Source organism: Alexandromys fortis, unplaced genomic scaffold, assembly GCF_014885135.2.
Source record: "Alexandromys fortis isolate MF-2015 unplaced genomic scaffold, M_Fortis_MF-2015_v1.1 scaffold_75, whole genome shotgun sequence".
Taxonomy (NCBI): domain Eukaryota; kingdom Metazoa; phylum Chordata; class Mammalia; order Rodentia; family Cricetidae; genus Alexandromys; species Alexandromys fortis.
The window spans coordinates 3,527,397-3,550,805 of NW_026067956.1; the positions used below are offsets into that span (position 1 = coordinate 3,527,397).

Consider the following 23,409-nt stretch of genomic DNA (forward strand, 5'->3'; position numbering starts at 1 on the left):
TTAAAACCATTCCATTCTGTTAGACAGACAGACAGACAGACAGACACACACACACACACACACACACACACACACACACACACACAAGCTCCATTCATCCACTAATAAGAGTCAGGATTACTTCCCTCTCTTGGCTATTATGGTGTTTCTAAAAATCTGTTTACACATCCTGAGTCAATACATTTTTTTTCAATTCTAGTCATACAGGGGTGAGTAAAAACACTGTGTCACAAGATAACTATTTTAACTCTTTGAAAAATTGATGGAAGATCTTTCAAAGAGACTATGTCATGTCATATTCCCATCATCAACTCTAGTCTATCCACATTACTTTCAAAGCTGTTTTACTTGAGATAGGTTCTCCTTACACAGCCCAGACAGACCTTGAACTCACAATTCTCTTGCCTTAGGTATGTGTCATCAAGCATAGAGTAATTTTTCCAAAGGAATTCATATCTACTGACATAGTCAACTATGCTTCAGACACATTAACAGGCAATTCATGAATAAAATCTCTCTAAAATCTTTTATAGAAAATGACATATAGTTTACCATTTTAACCACTTTCAGACATGCATTCTGTAGAACTAAAAACATTCACATTAACATATGATAGTCATCACCTCTCTAGAACTTTCGCATCTTTTCAAACACAAACCCTGAGCCTATTAAACACTAGTTTGCAACTTCCCTTGCTCCCCTGCTCATCATCACTACCATTTCATCTCCGTCTCTACAGCACTGAGTGTAGTCAGTAGCACACATACATGGATTCCTTCAAAATATGTGCATTTGGGCCAGGCATTCGCTATGCTGGAGCATGCTGGCGTTCCTTCCTTCTGAAGGCTCTGTGATATGCCTTCATATATATATATATATATATATATATATATATATTATCATTCCACTCCATTCCTGATGCACTCTAGTGGTTTTCACACTGGGCTTACTGTGATCATGAAAATGGGCACATGACTATTTGTCCGAGTTTTACTTCCCTTATTTGGGGAACACAGCACTGAGTTTTTGTGGTTTCAATTGTTGAGACAGGACCTCTCTATCTAGCTGTGACTGTCCTGGAACTTTCTAAGTAGATTGGGCTGGCCCTGAATTCAGAGATCCACCAGCCTCTACCTCCCAAGTGCTGAAATTAAAGTGTAAATCCAACACTACATTCCTGAGACAAACATCACCTGACCATACAGTATTCTTTTGTGCATATTTTTGCATGTAGTAAAATTCAGGGTTAGCATCTGTTTGTGTGGAGAATGGCATCCTCATTTTCTCATATTGATTTGTAGAACATTAATATCAGGAAATACTGATTTCCTGCAATAGATTGGGAAGTCTTTCATTCCTCAATTTCCAAAAGAGTCCCTGTAGCTTCACATATTTTCTTCCTTAATGTTTCATAAAATATAATCAGTAAAACCATATGGTGTAGGAGTATAGAGGGAATGGAAGAAGGGAGCTTTTGCTCTTTGCCTGCTTGCTCTCTCTTGCTAGCAAGTCCATTCCTTACTGTTACTAGTGACTTCTTCTTCAGGACTCTGCCACAGACTGAAGACTGCTGGACATCAAGCATCATGGACTGGACAACCCACTGAGGTCTTGGACCTTTCATTGGTACAACCACTATTGGCAAGCTGGACCACAGCCTGTAAGTCATTCTAATAAATCCCTTTCTCTACATATGTATATATTTTTCTCCCTTTTCCCCCAATGGCATAAACCTTGCTTCTTTTATGACGCCAATGTTTGAGCTGTCTATCTAGAGAGATTCAATCTCTCAGTGCTGCTCCTCTAGAGCAGTGGTCTCAACCTGTGGGTCATGACCCCTTTGGAGGGCAAATGACCCTTTCACAGGGGTCATCTAAGACCACAGAAAACACATGTTTACATTACAATTCAAAACAGTAACACAATTACAGTTATGAAGTACCAACAAAAGTAATTTTATGGTTGGGGTCACTGCATGAGGAACTGTATTAAAGGGTCATAGCATTAAAAAGATTGAGAACCCCTGCTGTAGAGAGCCCTCACGAATACAAGATTTCTTTAAGGGAAGGTTTTAAACTAAAAAGTCAACTTCTTCTTACACATATAGAGCTATTAGGCCATCTTTTTCTTCTTGAGTGATCTGCAGTTTGTGACTTTCAAAGACCTGTTGACTTTATTTGTTCTTTATATCAACGTATATCAATATAGTATTCACACACGCAGCCTCTGGGTGAGTGTCAGGTCACAGTGCTCAAGGCATGTTACCACCCTGTGCACACTGGAGCCTTTGGAAGAGAGTCAGGTCACTCTTTCCTGACACTGACAACTTCCAGTGTTTCCCCTGGCTAGTCTAGCTAGAAGTTTATCACTCAGGAAACAGCCTTTGGTGGCGCAGGCTTCTCTGTTCTATCTGCTTTATATCTCATGAACTGCTGTACTAATCTGTCTTCCCTCCCCTCTGGGTAGCTTAGGTTTCTTTGTTCCTTTCCTTTTTTCTCCCAAAGCAGTAAACCAAGGTCACTGATTTGAGACCTTGCTTCTATTCTGATGCCAATGTTTGAGCTGTCAGTCTCCCTTCAGATGCTGCTGCAGATGTAGCCTATAAATACTGCTATCCTTGTTTTCATTTTTATTCAGTTCATGTTATTTATGCTTTGTGGTTTCTCCTTTAACCCATGGATTATTCAGAATTGTATTATTTACCTTCCAAATATTTTAGGATTTCCCAAAAATCTATATTCATCATCAAATTTAACTTTAATTTCATTCTTAGAAAATGTCTAAATCCTTCGAAACTTATCAAGACTTGCTTTATGGTTTTAATCCTAGCAGAAGTTCTGTGTGCAGTTTGAAATCGGTATTCTGTTTCAGTTGAACAGAATTTCTACAGGTGACCACTGGGAAAGGCAATGAACTGTCCTTGACAACCTTCTGCAAGTCTGTTCTATCAGTTACCGGGAAGAGAATGTTAATTTCTGACTACAACTGTGTGTGTGGCCATTTGTCCCTACAGTTTCATTGTTACCCTTATCTCAAAGCTATGTTAGTAACATACAAAAGGACTCATTATGGCCTTCTGCTGGACTTGCTCTTTATTTTTGATCTGAAATCTGCTTTGATATTAATAAAGTTACCTGAGCTTCATTTTGGTTAGTGTTCTCGTGGTATGACTTCTACCTTTCTGCCATCAACTTGCTTCTCAAATGACTAACAGTGTCTCATCTACAGGTTACATTTGAATCTCATATCCTCACTCAACAGACTTGATTAAAAGTTGACGACTTTCAGTCACTAGTTTTACCTTATTTATATTTAATGTATTATTGATATTTTAGGTTTAAACCTATCCCCTTCCTAGTCTCTTTTTTTCCATTTTCTTTCTCCACTTTTCTCTTACTTTGGCCTTTGTTTTTATGCACTGAAATAATTTTACATTCTATTTTATTTCATTGGTTACTAGCTGTTTGTCATAGTAACAGTTGCTTATGGGAAAGAGTATGTATCTCTAATTCACCAGTTTTCATGTTTAGCATAACAACTTTACAACAGCATATTTCTATTTTTCTACTTTCTACTTTTTAAAATATCATTACACACATTAAGTTCATATCTGACACCAATTCTATGTTGTTGTTAGTAAATATCTTTTAAAGAGACCGCACTGCAGTGAGCATTTTGTTGTTCTCAGTCTTGGAGTAGATGCATATTTCCCATTGACATTATTTTCTTCCTGAAGATTTTCCGTTGACATTTCCTCTAGTGGAGGTTTATACAAAATTAATTCTTTGGGTTCTTTATGACTGAAAAAGTTTTAATTTAATTTTTATTTTTGAAAGATACCTTCTCAGAGTATAGAATTCTATTTTTAACAATTCCTTCATACTTTAAACATACTGCTCTATGACATCAAATCTACCACTAGCTTAATAATTTATGGTCTAATCTACTTCCCCACTGGTTTTTAGAATTTCAATGGTATTTTTCATGTTTTTAAAAATATGACTTTTAGCCAGGCGTGCTAGTACACGCCTTTAATCCCAGGACTCCAGAAGCAGAGGCAAAGGCAGATGGATCTCTGTGAGTTCAAGGCCAGCCTAGTCTACAAAATGAGTTCCAGAACAGGCAGGACTGTTACACAGAGAAGTCCCCCACACAAAGAATTTTAATCACAGTGTTTTTGTTTTGTTAGCTCCTAGTTTCTATGCCTTTTTTAAAAATATATTTATTTTTAATTTATGTGTTTGAATGTTTTGTCTGCATGTAAAAGCACCATATGGGTCAAGGTCTACAGAGGCCAGAGAAGGCAGTGTATCCCCAGGAACTGGAGTTACAGACAGTTACGGTTACCACCACACAGGCACTGGAAACCAAACTTGGGTCTTCTCAAAGCACACCAGGTGCTCTTAACCAGTTAACCATCTCTCCAGCTCCTACCTTGATTTGTTTATCTCTTCTGTTTGGTTTTGAGACAGGTTCTCACTCACTATGTAGCCCAGGTTGACCGCCCTAGACTGAGAGAGTGGGCATATGCCACCACGCTTAGCTTTAGTTTCCTTTAAAAATTTAAAAAGCGATGTTACAATCTCTTTCAAATTACTGTTCATGTTCCAGCGTTGTTGTTGGCAGTCTAAGTTTTCTGTTCGTGATCTCTGCTAACACATATTTGTGGTGGCTTCATGTACTTCTGTAATACTTTTAAAGGTAAAAGTCACTCTTATGCAGTCCTTCTGCTGGTCCGTTCCGTAGTGCTGGAGCTCAGTTCCAGGACCTTGTGTGTACTGAGCGAATGCTCTGCCACTGACCTACATACAGCCTTGGTTACTCCAGCTGTTCTTGTTCAGCTCTAGGGACACATATGCAACAATTTGTCTTAAAGAGGTCTGCATTTCTTTCTGGTAGTGCTTGGGAATATCACTATCAATAGCTACTTTTATGATCATTTTGTAAAACATAGAGCTTCTAGCTCTATATAATTGTTTTAGATTTATAATTTGTGAGCAGGATTTTTCAGATAGGGGTTGACTTATCATAGGAGATTTTTCTCATCTACAGAGAGTTGAGATCAGAATAAATACCCTATTGTCTCCTGGGCCAATGAATGGAGGATTTCCACCCCTTCCTTTTCACGAGGATATGATCCTTTGCGGACTTTCTATGGAAATCTCAGTTCCAATTTTTCATCTTACTCAGGCTTCAGGCTGTACCTCGTGCTGCTAAGGGCATGGGTCACATACAGCCTCTCTGTCTCCATGGGACAGCTGCAAAGTCAGCGCATGTGCGTACACAGCCCTCCGGGATATAGTTTTCTCTCTGCTCTGGAACACGGGAAAGTTTGATTTTCTCATAAACTTAACATTGAATTAAAGGAAACAACGAAAACACAATATTTTACCATCAGCTCTGGGTGTTTGGGAAGAAGGCATCCACAGGAGTCTGGGTACTGAGTTTTGTAATTATGTGATTGAAAGCACGTGAACTATGCTAGAAAACCCGCCACGGAAGAGCGTGAGAACAACGGTTCCTAGTGGTGGGCATGTCAGATGCGCATCTAGCAGACTCACCAGTATATTTAACAAAGATGCAAGAAAAAAAAATACCAAACTAAAAGGGAGTTAATACACGTAACGACACCGGGAACATATTCACTAACAACTGTATCTATGTAAGGACACTGGAACATCTTGCTCAGCTGGGCGGACAGGCTAAATGAGATGATAAGTAACAGATTGGGAAGTCCAAGGTTTGGCATAAAAACAAAAATGGAAGTCCCAAAACATAGGATTCAGCCTAAAAACAACCCATGAGAATACCGACTATTCCCTACCCCACACCAGCACAGGGTAGAAACCGGCTGCCAGACTCTCTTAGAAGAGCGCCCGGGAGAGAGGGGAAGTAGGACGTGCCCAGCAGACAACGTGCACGCGCTAGTCATCTTCTGCCGTGTAACAAACTATCCTGGAGCATTCCATTATCTCAGAGTTTCTGTGGGTCATAATGCGAGTACAGCTTAGCTGGATGCCGAATCCTTAGTTTCCTAGGAGGAAATCAGAGCGTGCGGGCCTCAAGAGAAAACTTAACAGAGGGAGGGCTGAGCTCTCACGGCTCTGGGCTGGGTCCAGTTCTGGGGGGCTGCTGAGCTGGGAGCGCCAGTTCCTCCCGGACTGCTGCTTCCTAGCTCCCTAGCACACAGGCTTCTCTACAAGATAGCTCCCCTCATTACACACGCAAACCAGGGAACAGGAAGGTGAGTGTCACGCATGCCCAGTCTCTGCGCATAATCTTGGGAGTGGTCTCTATCTTGTCCCATGTTCTAAGTCCATATCACACTTAATGGGGGTGAGAGACTGATCATTAGGAACGATGCTAAAAGTTACATGAGACATCACGTCATATTTGAGAAAGATCTTAATGGTAAAACATGAGACCTCAGATCTGTAAGACAATCAAACACGTTTTTAGAGAACAAAAGTTCAGACCATAAACAGTTGGGACATAGAATGCTTATGTTAAAGAAGCGAAAGAACACTGGAGGAGAAAGTACTTGACTTTTCACAGCTGTTGAAAACAAGCCAAAGGCTGTCATGAGAAGGTGGTACTCGATTTCTGTTGTTCTAACCAACTTAGCAAAAACTGGAAGGGCGCAATCTATTACAGCTCACATAAGCTGCTTAGAGATGGACATCATACATGTCTGTTCAATATTATTATTACACTCCCGAGCTAACAGAACATGGGAGGGAGGTACTCAGTAAATATTTCATTAGTGATGCATGAAAAACAACTAAGGAATAAATCCACAGGGAAAGAAATTTAACTCTAAATCTTAAAGAATGCAATGTCTAGAACCTTCCAAACTCATGATTGAACACAAAGAATGAATGAGGTCAGGATATCTGGATAAAATGACATCTGGGTCTTAAAGGCCTACTGCTCTGATTACATGATACCGTTGGTCTGAAAACAGGCTCCTTCCAGACACTACTCCTGACAGACAGAATGAATCTGGCCAATAAGACAACGCTGAAAATGCAATAGAAATGTAACCCACTCCCAACCCCACCTCCCACCCCATCCCTCACATGTCAAAGCATTTCCCCAAACATAAAATGAGGTTCATCTGGAGCAACCTGAGGCTGACTCCACTTTTCCTGAGCTTGCTGTACCACTCCAGGAAGCATGGTATAGAAAGACAAAGTTATGGGCGTGGTAGTCACCCTGACCTACTCTGGGCTGTGCTTGACCTCTGTAGAACAAGGCTTGCGAGAAACCCAGGCTCTTCAGGCCTCAGCAACTTAGTTCACAACTAAGATAATACTGACCTTGCAGGGTTTCTCTTTTTGTTCCCCTACGTAACTGAAGTGCTCTTAGAGAGAGTGAAAACTACCCAGAAATAGTTTTAGAGCCAGCTAAAAACAGTGCTCCGACTCCTACCTGGATAGTTCTTCACAGGTGTCATCTTGTTATAATCTTCAGACAAAATAAATTCCTACAAGACAAAAGAAAACCATAAGGCAAAAGGATTTTTTTTCTTGAGATTTTATTTATTTTTATTTTATGTGTATGGGTGTTTGGCCTGCACGTACGTCTGCACACCACATACACGCAGTGCCCATGGAGGCCAGAAGAGGGAGTCGGGTCCTCTGGAACTAGAGCTACAGATGGTTGTTTGCTGCATGGGGGTGCTGGAAATTGAACCCAGGTCCTCTGGAAGGACAGCCAGGGCTCCTAACAGTGGAGTCATCTTCAGGCCCCCAAGCAAAAGTAAACTATTTAATGAGCAATTATGCTTTGGTAAACAGACTGCATAACAGAATTACATGTAACATTTGTGGTTTGTCAATCAACTTGACACGTGGGACTCTCTCCAACAGTAGCCCAAACTCACATGAGATCATGTTCCGAGTTCGGGTTCTGGACAATGCCAATCCTAACTGGATTCAAAGTCTCACTGGCACCACAGCAAACACTGAAAGACCGTAGCAGTGGGCAACTAGGCAACAGTTCTCTACTGAGAAATACTGTTAGCATTAGCAATTCACTTTCCCTTCTAACAAGCTCCCTGCGGCTGCTCCTGCTCAGTCCCTGTGTGTCTAGGGGCACAATGAGCTGTCACCACGTCTGCCAGTTGTGTGGAAGGCACCCAAAGTTAATGAGCCAAGTAAGGACAACAAAAGCCGTGAAGACATTAGTTTCTACACAGCACACCTGTGGGAACACACGAAAGGGTCGCACCTAAGCACCCATGCAGTTGCTGATGCTAGTGTGGACTCCAGCCAGGTATTTACAAGGCCTGGCCAAGGGCTGAGCTCTTCCACTTTCTCAAATGCAAACCCACATATCTCTGAAGGTGAACTGCTGAGCAGGGGTGGAGGAACAGAATGAAATAAAGCAGGGCTTTATTCTAGGCTTACGACAGAACAATGAAGCTTTTCACAACAGCTGGAAACATCTAGACTTTTTCTCTGATGACTGACAAAGCTGGTGGGAGGACAGACATGGACATTCCTTTCTTGCTATTAGGTGCTTACTGAGTTCACATAGATTATGTAATTTTTTAGGTGAAAATACTGTATTATTTTTGTGACAGATGCCACAAAGGTAAAATAGGGTAGCATGACAGAATATACTAGTTTCTTTGGTTCTGCTTTTCTGCCATAGGCCCTTCTATAAAGGGAACCTCTTTATGTTTTTCTTGGGAAAAACATTACTCAACTTGCCAGGTTTTTGCAGTTATTGTTGTTGTTTTTCGAGACAAGACTTCTCTGTGAAACAACAGCACTGACTGTCCTGGAACTCACTCTATAGACCAGGCTGGCCTCAAACTCACAGAGATCTGCTTGCCTCTGCCTCCTGAGTGCTGGGATTCGGCTTCTTCAACTTGCCAGTTTAACCTCATAACCACGAATCCTTCACGGAGTGGCACCATATCTACTCATTTCTGAAGAGCTCAACTCACTGTGACAGATAAAGTTGAAAGGAAATATACAGCTCCCTCTGAGGAACTGACAGACTATCTCTCCAGAGCCTCCAAGACAGACAGAGAGAACATGTCTGCTGTAAACACAACTGATAACTGGGCAAATCTGTTTACTTCATATTAAATATACTGACATAGTTCATCGTCCTAAGCAAAGACTGCAGTTTTTCTTGGAAAAAGGCAAAGCATACAATAAAACAATTTGATGCAGCTTTTCACTTAGGATTTAAGAAATGTATACAAAATAGAAAACTACAAGTTTATTTTGTACTAGTAATTTCAAAAAATATTTTCTTCCACTGATAATAACATGTAGACAAGGAAAGTTTGGGGGTGATCCTGTCACTTTATATATATATTATGGAAACCACATGCTAGTCTAAATATACAAAAGATAAATATTTAAAGGCCCTTTTGTGAGATCATTTCTTTGATATAAGTATTATTGAAAGTATATCTATTATACTTGTATTATACAGCTTAATAATGAAATCTATAATAAAATGCAAGGTAAAAATAAATTGGTGATGCTTTTTTAATATTAACAAATTAGACAGCCGTCCTTTACTCACCAACTGCATTCTTTTTCTAATGAGTTCACAAGATGCTGTACTGTTCAGTGGGTGTGTTATATGACGGGATATGTCTAATGATACTAACAGATTACTGACCAGTCAGAATTTTATATATATCTAATATATTACTACTCACAAAAATCTAATGTGACATTCTGGCTAAAGCTCACATTTATTTCCTTTAGGATCGACCAGTCAAAATTAGATTACATACACTTTAAATTATTTTGGAAAAAACATACTTCCATTCTACTGTCTACCTATCACCTAATTAATTTTAATGCATCTTACAGAACATTAAACATGCAGAGGCGCACAATGGAGAAGTTAGTAACTGCACTTCAATCTTCCTTTATAAGCAAACAGACTTAGACCATTTGGTGTGTACTAATAAACCTTATTTAAAAATATAAACACTTTTGTAAACATACACAGAGAATAAAAATACACATTTATGGATTTTGTTATTAGGTTGTATAAAAATAAGATAACAGCTACTTTCCCTTAATACATATCAGAGCTATCTTTCCAGGAATCACTTAATTTAACTTACTCTTTTTGGTGACCCTACAAAACTCTATAAAATGGGTATATCATTTGTTTTTCAAGTCCTGCCCTTTTTAAACGGTAACGTTAGTTATCTGCTATTTTTCACTGTTATAAAACAACATGCATGTCCATACGACCTGATGCACACGGAAGATTGCTGACTCAAAACTGAGAGTGACATCACACTCTCCATGAAACTTAACGGCACTCAGCCCCTACCTTCACATCACAGTGACTACTCAATTCCAACAACAGATGTGTTCACCTTTTCACTTTTGTCAAACTAATGTGCAAGAAAGTGGCACCTCGCTGTGGTTTAATATACACGAACGTTCATGTATATGGGACTATTTTCTTTTCTTTCTTTCCTTTTTTTTGGGGGGGGGGCTTTCATTTTTCTGTATAAATTTCTATTTAGATTTTGCTTTAGACTTTTTTATTGCCCTCCCCCCCAAATCCTAGGACAAAACAAACGAACCAATGAACAGCTGACTCTGAAGGAAAGTCTGCAATTGATGCTAGATCTGGGTGTGAAGTGTCAGCAACACAAGCAAAGGCCCAACAAAGAGAAATCAAGAAAGATGCTGGCACATCACCATCAAGCTGGCCCGAGCCTCAGAGAAATCCAGCTGGTCTACAGGACAGACAGAAATAAGGACACAGGAGGGGAGGGGATTTCCCTGCCGCTTTCTCATCTCCCTTTGGACTGTAATACTAGCTCTGCAGGCCTTCAGCTTCCCCTACCCACTGGGAAATAGCGTAACCTAGCCCCATCTGCAGCCTGGAGAACTCATGTCTCCTAACTAGAACAGTGTTTCTAGACGTGAGAAACTGGCAGAGGAACCAGGCCCTCTGGGCTTTGGTTAAGACTGTAACAGTAAACCCAGCAGATCTGGATAGCAGTAACTTAACTCCCGAGGCAATAAACACAGTGTGGCCCCTGCCATCTTATATTCTGTAATATTCTTACTGAAGTATAGAAAGGTTCTGACTACCAGACTTTGTAACCGACTGTCTAATAAGTAAAATCTTTCCCTCTCCCAATATCCTGCCCTTGAACTTTACTTACTGGGTCTTTTGTATTGAAAAATCATTGATAAACAAAAAGCAACTGTGATATCCTCAGTTGAAATTGCACGTTGGGGGAGTTTTGAAGCGGGGTCACAAGTAGCCCAGGCTAGCCTTAAACTCCCTATGTGACCCAGAGAGCTGGGACTGCATGTTTGCACCACCATGCCACTTACAAAGTGCTGCAGGTGGAAGCCAGGGCCCTTATGCACGCTAGGTGTGAGCACTCTGCCAACTGAGCTATATCCTCAGCACTATAATTTTAAAGTTTGGTTTTTATAAAAATAACTTCAATTGAAATGTCTTCCATGAGGAATTACACTCAGTTCTTTCTATTTAATCTCTTTAACTGGTTTGAGCAGCTTTGAACATCTGCAACCAGTGTTTTGCTTTCCTTTGTCTCTCAATTTCTCTTAAAAACCAAGCCTAGCAAAATTAGTTAATCAGATGGTAAAATTACTTTAATTGGGCTATGGTATTTTTTTTTAAGTTGTTAACATGTCCTGTCATTTTTAAAAGGATTAAAAAGTCCACGTTTGCCTAGACACATGCCAATCACAAAGCTGCTGAACGCTTCACAAGAACTGTTGCCACTTTTTATTTGCATTTGAAATACATCTGTCAAATACACCACGGCTTTTGTTTGGTGATATCTAGTTCCCTCAACTACTCCCATTTGTTAATAAGTTTTTGTCAGTCTAAGCAGAGTAGGAAGTATAGTGTGTTTTTCACTGGACTAAACATACCATTTTGGTTTCTGGTCATCCTTAGGACCCTACACATCATAAGTTCTTGGTACTGTCGAGTTGTTCTGTCTCTCTCTTCTGGTGTGACCAGTCAAGGGATATTACACAGTTCTAAGCACTGTCCACCCCTCACTTGCTTTGTAAGGATCAATGAGACAGATCTGTAAGAATCCTGATGATGAAACCACAGTACCTTACACATTAAAACATCTACTGGGTAGCAAGATGGTCCAGCAGCAAAAGCCCCTGCCATGCATGGCTGGTGAGCTTAGTTTATAACACAGAATTCATGTTAAATAAAAAGGGAAAATCAATTGCACAAAATTGCTCTCAGCATGTATGTAACCCTCCCCTCAAACACACATCAGACACACAATAATAAATAATTTTTAAATTAAGTTTCTTGCATTATTTGAAAGCCTGCCAACAATCTCTCTTCTTAAAATCCAACACCACCTCACAAATTAAAAACAGAATCTAAAATTAGGTCATTAGCTACCAACTGTTTGTTAAGTGTGTGGTGTACCAAAGACATTCTGACTGAAGGCACGATAAGTTGACTTTTATCAAGAAAACAAAACTATAGTTACATGCCAGAAGAAGGTTTTATTCTCAGAAAAATAAACAAAGCAGTCACCAAGGTCACACCCAAATAAAAAACTCAGCCCATATTAATAAAGAATGAAGGGAAAAATAATGGCTTATGCTTCATTACCTAGCAAAAGGTCACAAAGAAGTCCCCAGATTTAAAACAGGGCGTGTGCTACACAAAGTCATTCCTGAAAGGAGGAGAGACACACACCAAGAGTTTGATAAGCTGGTCCTTGCCACTGACTTGGGGTGCTTCTCCTTCATCTATGACCTTAACTGAGGTTTGATTTGTGTGTGGTACCCACATTTCTCTCATGTTCCTTCCCTGTGCTTTCGGTTTTGATTTCTAGTTTGTCTGGCTCCTCCACTTTCTCTTCAAGTCCTAGTCTGCCTTCTGCTTGAGTCACTCGACTTGTTGCTTTCCTTTAGGTTTACGGTTGAGCTACTTGCAAGTGGTTTTTCAACTCCAGTTCCATCTCTGTGTCAGCCTGAGTCCTCGTCAGTGTTTCTATCTCATTATTGAGCTGCACTCTCAAGTCCTGGGCTGTCTGTCACTTCCATTAGTCTTATGTTTGTGTTTTCTCGGGCATCGCTCAGGTATTTATTCTTCAATTTTCCTCCTTATTTTCACTGAGCTGCTTGTATCTTCTTTAAATTCCTTCAACCTTTTTTTTTTTTTAATGAAGTTTATGATGGTTCTTTTAAATTCTGTGTCCTGGGTTCATCTAGGTAATTCTCATTGACAAGCATTTCTACGGGACTAGTGGATTTTGGAAGTGAAATATTGGCTTGATGTTTCATATTGTTTATATTTTTGTGATGAGACCTGAGTATGTGGACTTCTTTTGTTAGTTCTAGGCTTGATACAGACGGAATAATTGGGGCATAAGAGAGAATGTATGAGCAGGTTAGACCTAGAAGCTGGAAACAGCTTAGGTGGAATGAAGTCTGGTGGGTTGGTGTGCAGTTGTGTGCCCTGGCCCAAGGTTGGAATAGGGGTTAGATCTGGCTGGATGGAGTGCCTGGACGTGGTATGGGATGGACAGGTAGTTTGGAAGACAGGCAGGAAAGGTCCTGTCTGAAGCCTGGAAGTTGATTGTGGCAGAGGCAGAGATGCTAGTCTAGACTGGGGCAGTGGATATGGGTACCATGCAAGCTCCAAAGGAGGGAAGTAACCAACAGTTCTGCCCAACCCACCATGAACCCCAACGATGACAAGCATGGCTTATAGCCCTGAGGGTGCAGCAGGGGCACATGTGATAATGTGTCCACATGAGCTCATCACCGATCATAAACACACCACTCTGGAGGGAGATGTTGGTGAGAGTGTGAGAGGGACGCCAGGGGCACGGGTGAACCTCTACCCCTTCATCTCTACATCAGAACAGTACGCAAGAAGTCCACAAATAAAACTTCAAATCCTAGAATAATAATGCCAAAAGTGACCTTCTAACTTGAGAATCTTTTTATTAAAGCTTGAGAGAAAAGCAACAGGGCAGGTAAGCTGAAACCCCCAACACTTGCTGGGAGGAGGGAGAGGGAAAAGAATTAAGGATTCTGCTTTAGGCAAGTAGGTGCTGGAAAGGGAGGGTCTTTGGAGGAGCAATGAGGAAGCCATGCTGTTAAGGAGAGCATGTGTTGGCTCTAGGCGGGTATTCAAAAAAGACAGAACGAAGGAAAGTTATACTTTTTGAATAAGAACTCAGAAAGGTTGACAGGCTTGGTGTGAGGTCTGCGAGCTGCTCTGGTTAAGCTTCCCCTTCTTAGGCTGCAGTCTGCAGGCTTCACAACAGTACCCTGGAACTTGCATGCATCTGAAAACTACTCAGGACTCTGAAGGACATTCACTTATGTAGGCTGTATGAACTGATATTTGTTATACTAGAAATAAAACCTGACAAAATTTATAAAATATTAAGCCAACTTAATAACAAGTTCATATTGATTAATAAAGTCCATGAAAAGTAAAACTTTTTCAAAACAAAACTTCATGACAATAGTTGTACTGTTTAGCATATTAACAAGTCTCATTAACATCTGGCTGAAGAGAAGACGGATGGAGCCTCATGCTGCTTCTTCACTCCATCTGTCCATCTGTCACGAGGTCTTACAACTGTCATAAAGTAGCTTCCACTTCGTTGACCTCGGTTTGGGGAGTGGCTGGCTTTAGTGATTCAGCTGGCCTGAGGTTTGCTCAGCCCTGACTTCAGACCCTGCTGGCTTGCCTGCGCTGTTCCTGACTGTCTGCAATGATGAAAAGGGGTTCTGCTGCCTACCGTGAATCTTGCACCCAGGAATCGAGAGGCGAGGTGCCCCTTTCTGTGCCTGACAAAGACCCAGGGACCCTTCTGGCCAGGGTATTTTAAGAGATGGAGGGAAGGAAAAGCTTTAGCTTCAAACCCCTCAGCTGTGTAAGAAACCTCTAATCACATTCCTGGCTACTCAGATCAACGGCACACAGATGCAACCGGACTAAGGTAAGGAAAGCGAAGTGGGCGTGTGCAGGAACAGCAGCCGACCATCTCTCCATAGCAAAAGCATCATCTACAAGAAACAGTACAAACTACTTGTCTGGATTTTCACTGTTGCCCAAGGCCCATGTGTTGAAGTCTTCTTGGTCTCAGGGTATCATTATCCTTAGAACTTTTAGGGGATGGAGCTTAGTGGGAGGAAGTAGTGTGCCCTCCTCTAGGATATTGGGACCCAGTCTCTTCCTGTCTTTTGTGTCCGCGCCACTATGAAGTAAACAAGGACCTTCTACCATGTGCTCCTATGTGACATACTGTGCCACCACAGGCCCAAGCAATCATAGAAGGAAAATTCTGAACCTGAGAGTCAAAGCAAACCGTTCTTCCCTTTAGGTTAATTCGTGAGTATTTTGTCAGAGTGAAGAAAAACTACAACACATACTTTTTTCTTATAAATTCTTCCACAAACTTTGGTTCAGACACAAAACAGCAAACTAGAAATTTCAAGATCTCTCTACACGGCTCAGCTGTCTGGCTGTTCCCCAGAGGCTTGCCGGGTGCATGATTTATCATCGACCATCATCTTCTCTCTCAGCAATGTTTTTATGCTTTTCCCACCGCTGAGTGAAAATACGCCTAGACATTGATGCTCAAGATAGGAGAAGGTCAAGAGACAAAGGCTCACACATCTATTCAAGAAACCCAGACCAACTTCTCAGTCAAGAACAAATGTCCTTGGAAAATGTTCAAATAAATGGGAATGTCCATCTCAAGGCCAAAATCACAGACGAGTTACGAGTTACACAAAGAAAGCCCCTGTTCAAGCCCTATTACTCTCATGGTCAGTGAAAGAGAATGGATATTTTAAATAACATTTGGATATAATAAGTTAGGCTGTAATAGTAAGCAGGAAATGATATCAGAAACTACTTTATATAGGTGTCTTAGTTTGCTTTTTGTGGCTGTGCTAAAATATCAGGGCTAAGGCAATTATTTAAAAAGCATTTAATTTGGGACTTAGTTTCAGAGGGTAAGAGTACATGACCATCATTGGAGGGAGCACAGCAGCAAGCAGGCAGCCAGCCAGGCACTAGAGCAGTATTGCATACATCTTGAGACACAACAGCAAGGCAGAGGAAGCAAACGGGGGGGGGGGGGAACTGGCTTTACAAATCTCAAAGCTCGCCTCCAGTGGTGCACATCCTCCAAAAAGGACACACCTCTGAATCCTTTCCAAACAGTTTCACCAACTGGGGACCAAATATTCAAGTACAGGTGGCAATGGGAACCATTCTCACCCAGACCACAAAAGGCTAGCTGCTGATGCTCTAAAAATGGCTCAAAACTTTTGAGAAAATGATTCCAAACACACAGAAAAGCTGCCCCATGGAAGTGAAAACTGTTTCTAAATGATGTCATGAGTGCTACAACAGAAACTCAGCAAGACTACTGTTTCCACCTAGGGTCCTCTCATGAAAGGCACAGATGTCCTGGGGTTCCAGACTCTGAGGCAGCAAAGAATTGCTCTGTGACCATGTCCATCCGGACAGAGCAGTTAGTTCTCTATTAATACTAACAGATTTTGGAGGACACAAAATAGTAACATGCTATACAAAAATGAAATTTATTTTCTGTGAGAGCTACTATAAATGAGAGTGACAGATACTAACTTTTTACTATTTAAATAGTCCACCAGCGACTATCTAAAGTAGGGAATATGACTTCTCAACTGGCAATTCAAGGCTTCCCAAAGTCCAATTACATAAAAATGGGTAAAAATAAAGGACACTCAAATAATTTATAAAGGAACAGAACCCATTACTATGGTTTTACTTTTCCTAGTCAGTGCTGACAATTAGAACAGTCAATGACTTTTGACTCAAACCTCAAGATTAAACAATGTTCACTTCCTGGGTCAGCAAAAACATCATATCCTGTATCTCAAGCTACTTATAGCCAAGGTGTCCACTCTGACTTGCTATGAATCTTTTTATGGCTTTAAGTCCACAGCTCCTTTAGTCCTGAACACTATTTATGAAATAAATATGGACATAAAATATAAATAACAACAACTAAGTCAAAATTACAAATAAAATCAAGTCTTACTAATAAAACAGCACTCACAAAAAGCAAAGTAGTTTACCAGACCTCTATGACCCCAGAACACAAGAAGGATCACTACATGTGTGATCTACACAGAGTTCTAGGCAGCCAGGGTTATACCCACACAATCCCATACTCCCTCAAAACCAACAAAAATGGGGGAGGGAATAAGGAAACTAGTCTGAAAATGATAAGCTTACAAAAATAACTTTGAATTCAAGATGATGAATCATTGTATAAAAAGGAATTCTTTTCAATTTCAGATAAAATAATTGTCAAAAATGTAAAATTTACCTACTGTTGAAATGAAAACCACTTCTGTCATACAAGGAATTATTACTGGGAGTCACTCCTAGAACCATCACAACAACTCCACGTATGATTCTCCTCAGCCAACAGTAAATGTATGTAGCCACCTTGTTCATGCCACACAGATGAGGGACAGCAGTGGAGGAGGCACAGTGGTTTCTCCCAGGAATGCTAGTAAGCAGGGAGGGGAGACAGGAAGAGAATGGCTTCTGCCTCCAGAGAACTGGCAACAAACACTGTTGGGAAGAAATGACTAGATTATAGGAATACAAATACAGAGCTAGAGGAATGGCTTGGTAGTTGGAGCGTGTGCTACATTTACTCTAGTTTGATCATCTAGTTTGAGAGCATTGGGTGGCTCTCAAATACCTGGAACTCCAGTTCCTGGATATCTGGATCCTCTTCTGGCCGCTGTGGGCACCCATACTCACATGCACAGACATACACAAACATATAAATAAGACTAAATCTTAAAAAATAAAAAATGAGGGCATAAGGAGTGGGAGCTTCTGCATGGAACCAAATGTAACTGGCTCGTTCATTTGCTTGTAGCCTAGGCAGTCCTTGAACTCTGGATCCTCCTGCCTCAGTCTACTGCATGTTGGGATCCAAGGCTGTACCTGGCTTGGTTGGGTTTTCATTCATTCAAAAATATTACTCAGAATTCAATTTCACAATGCTCTCTCTCTACAGAGTATGGGAAATATCACTGCATATGTTCCCTGCTTTGAAGGTACTTATGCTAAGAGAAAACAAAGGAACAACACGTATTAAATTCTTATTTCTCAGACACTTTCAGTGACTCCATGTATTGTTTTATTAAATACAAAAGGACATGAGTGGAATATACATAAATGTTAAGGTAGAAATGTGAATTAAGAATCTTCCAACCACGCTGTGGAGATGGCCTCTCGCTGCTCTGGGTCTCCAGGGCAAGTCTGAAAAGCAGGATAAGCCCTAGGGAGGTCTGAGAGCAGGGTTAGGGGTGAGGGCTAGCATCTGATTTTAGTGATGAGGCTCCAAATTCCTGGTATGGATGTGAACCACACATATCTGACATTGGGTAGCAGAATTCTGATAGGTAGACTGACAAGTAGGGGTAAAAAAGTACTTTGAACCTCATTCTTCCTCAGTTGTTGAGAACTTACACCCTAAGGAGGGATAAAATTAAACTATAAATTTGGATGAGGGAAAAGAGGAAATAAGAGTCAACAAACAACAGGGGCAATCCAGTGGGTTACTGCAATGGGCCACAGCCAAAACTGTAAGGGATAGGAAAAATTTTACATCTAGTAAACACAGACTAGACAGTTCTGGGGTTGGGGGAAGATGTGCCGTATGTTTCTGGGTGGGGCTCTACATGATGTCATTCAGTAGAGGAACAAGGGACAAAGGGCTAACTCTAAAGTGTCTCTGAGACACCGAGGTTGAAGGCCCAGACAGTTTCTGCAGCCAGAGTCTGGGGCTCAGGAGGGCAGCACACAGCACAGTCCCAGGGAGTGGAAGAACAGGACAGTGAAGCTACAGGGAGGAGTAACAAGACAGAGCAGGAATATCACCTCAGAGTGCCAAATGGAAGAATCAGGAGGGGACTCGGAGACTTGAAAACCATATTAAATACTGAACCATGAATCCACTCCACATAGCACCCTATAGGCATCCTTCCAGTCCAACCCCAAACAGAAAGCTCAAGGCTAAAGCACCAGCTCCACCCTTTTCTGGGGAGCCCGCACTGGCTTTGAACTGAGATTCCTCCCACTATCTCTAAAGTAGCTGAATACAGACGTGTTTCACTACACCAGACTTGCTCTAACGCTTTTGACTTCTCTCTAAAGCGATGGTTACTGATGGGGAAGTCATGCTGGTCTTTGCATCAATGTGGTGAGCAGTTCTCTTCAATCATCTCTGAGATAGTCTAATGCTGCTAGAACATGAAAATGTACAGCACTCCCTGGCAACTGGGAGAACAGCTGTTCCTCCATCTGTAATAGGGAGGAGCAGGAGATGAGTGGCGTGGAGCACATCCACATTCTAGTATGTGTGTGGTGTGTGTGTGTGTGTGTGTGTGTTGGGAGGGAACATAACGCCTTGGAAAGAAAACCTACCCTAATTACAACACTCTGGGTCACCACTGTACAGCCCAGCACTGAACCCCAGAGACCAGGGCAGACATGACACCATACCCTTCTCTGATGACGTAAGTCCTCATGACTGTCTGGGATCAAAACCAGCTGACAGCCATTCTGCAATGAAAGAATGACTGCTCCCTCCCATATTCTGGCTCTAGTGAATTCTGAAGCTTCACAGCACAGAACAAGTGTCAGGGGACTCTTTGGAGATATGATCTGTGGTTCTGCTGCTGTCGAGGTCTAGAGAGAGGAATGGCTTCACAGGTGATTAACCACACCAGCTGGGCTGTGAACAGCGACAGGAGAAAACTGGTATGGCTCTAATTTCTCCACGAGATGAACTCCATGTGAAAACCAATGAAGCATCTTATGTCTACAGAGAATATTCTTTTATTTGAGGGGTATAGTAAAGAAAATTGATTCCTATTGTTGAAAACTACTGTAGGAATCTGGGGAGATGACTCAGAGGGTAACACACGTGTTGTGTTGTGAGCTCAGATCCCAGAATCCATGTAAAAGTCAGTTGATGTAGTAGCTCACCTGTAACTCCAGCACAGGATGTAGAGACAGGAAATGCACATTCAACCCTGCCAACAAGTTATTCAGTCAAACAGGTCCAAAACCTTCGTAGAACATTTGAGGAAGACACCCAACATTAATCTCTGTCTTCATACTCACAGGAGAATGCACACCCGCTCTCAGACACAAATATGTGCATATACACTACACCCACTCACCTTGACCTTGGGTCACTCGCTGAACCTGGAGCTCACTGATTTGGCAGTAATAGCTAGCCAGCCAACAATCTCCAAAGATGCTCCTATCTCTGCCTTCCCTACACTAGGATTACAGGGGCATGTCATGACATCTGGCTTTTTATTTAAGTGCTTGGGATTCTAACTCAGTTCCTTGGGCAAGCAATGTGCCAACTGGGCCAACTGCCTAGCCCCTCTGCCCTCTTTTTGAGGGTGATGAAGATGAAATGGCAATAACTTAAATACATCTAGAGAAAAATAGAGTTTTGGGTGGCTTACATTTTGTAAATTACTGGAGCATTACTGTGGTGACTCAGCAAAGACAAAAGATGCTTCCATTAAGGCATTTCTTCCCCGGAGATGGCCTCCTAAATTCACTTGACAGGGCTTTTGAAGGTTCATGGATACTGGTTACAGACTGTTGCCGCCGCCAATAACATTGGCAGCAGCTAATATTTATCTGTGCTACGCACAGGCTGTTCTAGGAGTTTTCCATGTGTCATCCTGACACAAACTATACAAAATGAATACAATCACCATTCACACTGAAGACCGAGGCAGAGAGCAAAGCATCTTGTGCAGTGTGACAGAGCAGTAGCAGGAGGAAGAGCTGGGACTAACGTCAGGCAGTTAGAGCCACAGCCTGAGTCCCGAACCACTGTATGTCAACTCAACAACCTTACATTCATTCACGCATCCATCCATTCATTCATTCATCCCTGCATTCATGCATTCATTATCTTACTTATTGGTTCTGAGTATTGACAAAGCATTTAAAGTTGAAGAGTCCTGGGTGCTAGGGAGGCTCAGTCCTTACCGCATGAAAAAACATGAAGTGAGAAATGAGAACTAGACTGCTACAGCGAAATACTGAGAAAGAGGGCACAGCACAAGCCAAGGCTGTGTGCGGCGAAATACTGAGAAAGAGGGCACAGCACAAGCCAAGGCTGTGTGCGGCGAAATACTGAGAAAGAGGGCACGGCACAAGCCAAGGCTGTAGTGTGGGTAGAGCCAGATCTTCAGGGTTACAATGGGTATCTGAATACATTTTCCCTGTCTCCTAAGCACCAGGGAAAGCCATTAAAGGTGATTAAAAACTCATCTCTATAAAGACCCTTTTAGTCCTAATATGGAAAACAAAGTTGGTCAGAATAAGTATGAGGGGGCCAGTGAGAGGGACAGCTAAAGAAGGTAAGAGAGAGAAGACAAGAATAAGGGGATGGTGGGAGGGAGGGTAAGAATGAGAAGGGGGAGAAGAGAAGTGAGGGCAAAGGAAGCTGATAAGTAGGAGAAATCAGTTAAGAGAGAGACTAGAGAAAGACCAAGTAAGAAGAGGGAGAAGACCCTTGGCTTGTGCGCGCAACACAGGGGCCTCGGTCACTGTGATAGAATAAGCTTTATTTTAGACTTGGTAAGTTTGGGGTTCATTTGAAACATTCAATAGGAAACATTAGGAAGGAAGTCAGAACCCCAGAGTACAGTCTAGACAGAAACACAAAGCTCTCTGCCAAATGCATAGCAAATGAAGTCATGGTGTAGATGAGGCCATACGAGAGAAAAGAACCAAGGCCGAGAGCAAAAGTGGACGACTCCAATACTGGACCAGAGCTGGAAGACAGAAGAGAGCCAGCAGATGTTAAGGATGTACAAAGAGGCCATTGCTGAAACCATAAGTAATGCTATTACATACTGCAGGGAGCACAGCGTGAGAAGGCAGGACCAGACGGAGCCAGTTTCAGAGAGAAGCAGCAAGCACTGCAGCAAAGGTCAGACGCTGTGGGTCCACATGGCCTTCAGTAGCAGTAATCCAAGCAGGCTGATGGTCCTAGAAGGCCAACTGCAGGGGTTTGAATTTTGTGCTGGATGGTTTTATATCGACTTGACATAAGCTAAAGTCATCTGAGAAGAGGGAACTTCAACTGAGAAAATGCACCATAAGATCGGGCTGTAGATAAGCCAGTAGGCATTGTAATTAGATCGTTGGGGGAGGGCTTAGTTGATTGTGGGTATTACCATTGCTGGGCTGGTGGACCCCATTCTATAAGAAAGCAGGCTGAGCAAGCCATGGGGAGGAGCAAGCCAGTAAGCAGCATTCTTCCATGGCTTCTGCTCAGTTCCTGCCTCCAGGTTCCTGGCCTGGTTGAGTTCCTGTCCTGACTTCCTTCAGTGGTGGAGTACAACATGCAAGTGCAAGCCAAATAAACCCTTTCCTCCTCAACTTGCTCTCTGGGCATGGTGTGTCATCATAGTAACAGAAACCCTAAGACAAGTTCCAAGTGAGGAACTCTACCATGGTGACTGTGAAGAACTCTTTTGAGAAGTGAGAACATAGGAGGGAAGCAGCTGAGAGTTACACTGTTTCAGTTCTTGTTTCTAAGAATCTCCAAGCCAACGGGAAATAACCAAGGGAGGAAGAATCATTAGGGTGCAGTCTTAAGATGAGTAGCAGAAAGTGCCTGGCCACCTACTCCTCATTTCTTTGCCATTGCCTTGCTGAAACACAGGTGAGCTGTGGTGCCTGGCTAACAGAACTCCCGCTCGTACTGTGTAAATCATTTTAACCCATTCTGAACACTACAGGGCCTCCTTCGAGACAATCTGGGGTGCTCCTGTAAGTATTCATGCTACAGAATCAGTCTTAAAAATGGGTCAAGAAGGTCTTCTGAGCCAGGTGTTGGTTGGTCATACATGCCTGTAATCCTGACACTCAGGAGGCAGACACAGGAGGAGCTCAGAGCCATCTTCAGATGCAGAGCAAGTTCAAAGCCAGCCTGGACTGCATGAGAACTTGTCTCAAACAAAGGTTTTCTAAAAATCCACAGCCACAGGGTAGTATGGTGGCCCAACATTCAGGAATCTGAGCTGGGAGGATCAAGACTTTGAGGCCAAATTCAGCAATATGGTAAGATTTTGCCTCCCCTAAAACCCAAACGAATAAAAAATTCCCAATTACTAGAAAATAATCTCCGGTCAAAGAACATTGTTGATATTAAATCCACTCACTACTGCTCCACCAAGATTCCCATCGACACAAAGGCACTAGACAAAAGGTGAAGGGGCTTCACGGGTGACGACAACATTAGGAAAGACAGTATGGTCTTGAGAGGTTCCAGAAAAGTCCATCACCCACACAAATGCC

The 23,409-nt window shown here is 41.9% G+C and overlaps 1 protein-coding gene across 2 annotated transcripts in view; it reads right to left on the reverse strand.

Moving 5' to 3' along the window:
• Wdfy2 (WD repeat and FYVE domain containing 2) overlaps positions 1–23,409 on the reverse strand; it is a 125,731-nt gene that overhangs the window by 35,340 nt on the left and 66,982 nt on the right. For both annotated transcript variants that reach the window (XM_050152181.1, XM_050152182.1), the window contains exon 4: positions 7,432–7,486. In XM_050152181.1, coding sequence (XP_050008138.1) covers positions 7,432–7,486 — 55 coding nt within the window. The remainder of the gene's footprint in view (positions 1–7,431; positions 7,487–23,409) is intronic.